The sequence below is a fragment of the Arachis duranensis genome, chromosome 1, assembly GCF_000817695.3.
Source record: "Arachis duranensis cultivar V14167 chromosome 1, aradu.V14167.gnm2.J7QH, whole genome shotgun sequence".
Classification (NCBI taxonomy): domain Eukaryota; kingdom Viridiplantae; phylum Streptophyta; class Magnoliopsida; order Fabales; family Fabaceae; genus Arachis; species Arachis duranensis.
This window is the reverse complement of record NC_029772.3, coordinates 93,001,453-93,004,685: the sequence shown is the minus strand read 5'-3', so window position 1 is coordinate 93,004,685 and position 3,233 is coordinate 93,001,453. Positions and strand designations below refer to the sequence as shown.

At 31.7% G+C, this 3,233-nt stretch overlaps 1 protein-coding gene across 1 annotated transcript in view; it reads right to left on the bottom strand.

Annotated features, from left to right (window-relative positions):
- The window catches only part of LOC107461749 (uncharacterized), a 5,700-nt gene extending 4,133 nt beyond the window's left edge, over positions 1–1,567 (bottom strand). The window contains 6 exon segments of the mRNA XM_021125257.2: positions 125–179; positions 264–348; positions 547–654; positions 747–798; positions 884–1,060; positions 1,247–1,567. Coding sequence (XP_020980916.1) covers positions 125–179; positions 264–348; positions 547–654; positions 747–798; positions 884–1,060; positions 1,247–1,309 — 540 coding nt within the window. The 5' untranslated portion in view covers positions 1,310–1,567.
- Between the last annotated feature and the right edge of the window lie 1,666 nt (positions 1,568–3,233).

The following is a 3,233-nucleotide window of genomic DNA, read 5'->3' as shown; positions in this document are numbered from 1 at the left end:
ATGAAAACTTTTCTCTTTATTTTTTGAGATATTCCTCCATATAGATAAAAGTTATAGATACCATGCACCAATAATACAGTTGCCAACCCCAAACATTAATAAAAAAAAAACAAATAGCACATACCTGCAGTGTATGCTGAGAATCATTCACAAGGAACACATTTGCATCTTCGCCGGATCTGAGAATTCATCATATAGCTAATCACATACCTGTAAAAGATAATGACTTTAACAAAATATAAAAAGGAATGCTGGATGCTAACCTCAGAAGAAGAACATGTTGCTTAATTGTAGCAAGGAATTCTTTGACTCCTCCACTATAGAAGTACAGTGGAGGATAAGCAAGTCCTGCACGAAGATTTTATTCACACCAGATAGAATTGTCAAAAACAGAAGGGTATAGAAAGCCACAAATATTTAAACCTACTCAAGGTAAAAGCAAGTCTCCATTGATGAGAGAATCGTATACGTTTTATTTACATAATCAATGCTACCGAAAATGTTACCCCAGAAAAAATCCATTTAGATTCATCACAAGAGCTTCACCTGATGATAGAACAACAATGATATATTGCCATCCAAGTGCAGGCGAATGCCTCCGGATGGACCTAATGTCAGTGAAGGGCACCGCTCTTATGGTGTAAAGGCTTCTCTCTAACCAATAAATGGAAAAAACTTTAGCATATTGATACACCACACTGCACAGGATAATAAACTCATCCAGTCTACACCAAATGCGAATTTACCTTTCTCAGAAAGGCTCGCCTCTGAGCTATGGCCTTTGTAAGGAACCCAAGTCTAAAGTGAAGCAAAAACGAACACATTAGCACAAACAATACATTAGACCGAACGAAATGGATAAGAGCAAACAGAAAATGATCACCATGAACAAGGAAGTGCCTTGCTTAAACAGCTTCAGTCTTCCACTAATTCTTTCTGATGCAAACTGCGTTGGATGAATTGCCACATTGTCCTTCAAAAACACAATCTCAGCATCGTCCCGCTCATGAGGCGAGCTCACCTTTGTACTGTCGCTTCGCAGCATGACGCTAGCAGAACCCTAATCAAATTATATATGTTAAAAAAACATCAACTCAGTTAAATTTGTGATTGGAATGATAAAAATTAAGAAAGCAATTCAATAGTGAAGCATTCAATTGAATCGTGCAACCCTAATTGAAATGCAATCGGATCGGAACCGGAGAAATTGTGAAGTGAAAGGAGAGGAATAGAGAAATAGTGTTACTTGTTGCTGCGAAGCGGCGTAATCGGCGTCGTCGGATAAATCGTGAAGCTCCGATTCTAACATCGGCGATATCGCAGAGAAGTGAAGATGAAAATAGAAAGCGAACTCACAGAGGAAATAGAGAGGAACCTTCGCGGCGAAGGAAAATAAGGGGAAAAATTTTTTTTGCGTGTTGCGGGAAGTGAAACGAAGATGAGAAAGCGAGATTAGCGTCACGTTCTGTTGATTATACTCCTTTGTGTTGGACGCGGGTAAGGAATTAGCTCCGTGTCAAATGTGAACCGCTGATCATAAGAGAATCAGAGATTTAACGGTTCAGATCGCTGCCATTTTCGTCTTCGTCCTTCTCCGCTGCCCAGTAACTAACTTCCGTGATCCTCCCACAGATTAATTTTATCAACTTTTAAATTATTTTTTATTTTTTGTTATTCATAAATTTGGAAAATACTTTTTGCCAACAATTTAACAATCTAAAGTGACGGTTTCCTCTAAATTATTCGTCAAATTACGATAAAATCACAAAAAAAAGTGAAATAAGGTTAATGGTTAATTTACATCAATAAATTAATTAAAAATCAAATTTATATACACGTCTATAAATCGAATAAGGCTAATTCGGTTTAAACATTTATATACATAAATTGAATTAACTTAATTCAATTTAGCAAATATTTAAATAAATTAAATTAGTTCAATTCAATTTTTTATAATAAAAAAGAAAATTAGTCCCATAATAAATAGAACTAGTCAATTTTAATTTATAAGAAAAGAGAATAAAAGATAAATCAAATCACCCTAATTTAATGAATTTAGAGAGCATTTTTCACTATAAAACTCTCTATATAAGGATCGAATTGCCTTCATTTATATTTATTTATTTTTTTATCTTCCAAACTTATGCCAGAGAAAATCTAAAAATTTTTTTAAGGGATTTAGATTGATTAGATTTATCCATTCTCCACTAGTAACTTGAATTAGACTATAATAAATTCGATTAATTTGATTCACGTTTAAATATTTAAATTGAGTTAGACTGATTTGTTGTTTATAACAAGTATGTAACCAATTTCTATTAAGAATATCTAGGTAAATTTGTTTAAGCTTGGTTAATTAAAATTTTTACTTTTTTTTTTTTGGGTACATTTTTTACTTTCTTTGTTGTATTGGCGTCTAGTAATTAACTTCCCCATGTATGTTTTTTTTATCAGATTAGAATTTTTGGTCTTGGATATTCATTTCGATTCATAAGCTGTGTTTGTTTTTTTTTTGATAAAGTGGATTGGACAGCCCCAAAAGATAACCTTGCAATACCCAAATTCAGTTCTCAACTTTGCTCGGGTTGTTGGGCATAGCCCAAGTCCAAAAACAAAAAGTTCTCAAGTTTGCTCCATGAGTGTCTTGACCACTTTTTATTTTTTGAAAGACTCCAATTATTCGTGCATGCCATTCTTAACATTGACTGCCGAAGGGCTTGTTATTGTTTCTTATACATCATGATTGCATTAAGCGTTAGTTTGAAACTTTAGACAAGCCTTCTGAGTTGTATTATGCATTATATATTTATATACATAATATGGAACCATGGCTACAGTTCAATGTTGCTGCTCAAAAATGCTATATATTCGTACACTAAAATTAGTCACTAATATTAGATATTGATGTATTTGTGTATAAATATATATGTAGTTTAATTTATTTTTAATATTAGTATTTTTACTCATAATAATATTATGAGAATATATATTTTTTAAAATTGCAGTCCACTTTATTTTGACAGTATAGATTATGCATGACACAAGATTTATAAAATCAAACTACTTTTATAAGAAAAAAAATCGTAGGTTGACAAAAAATTTTAACTAAAAAGACCAAGATATCTGTAGATAAAAAATTAAATAATAAGATTTTTAGTTATTATTTTTATATGAAAAAGTCTATTTTTTATTAATAATTAATTTTAACATTCATTATCTAAAATTTAAAATAA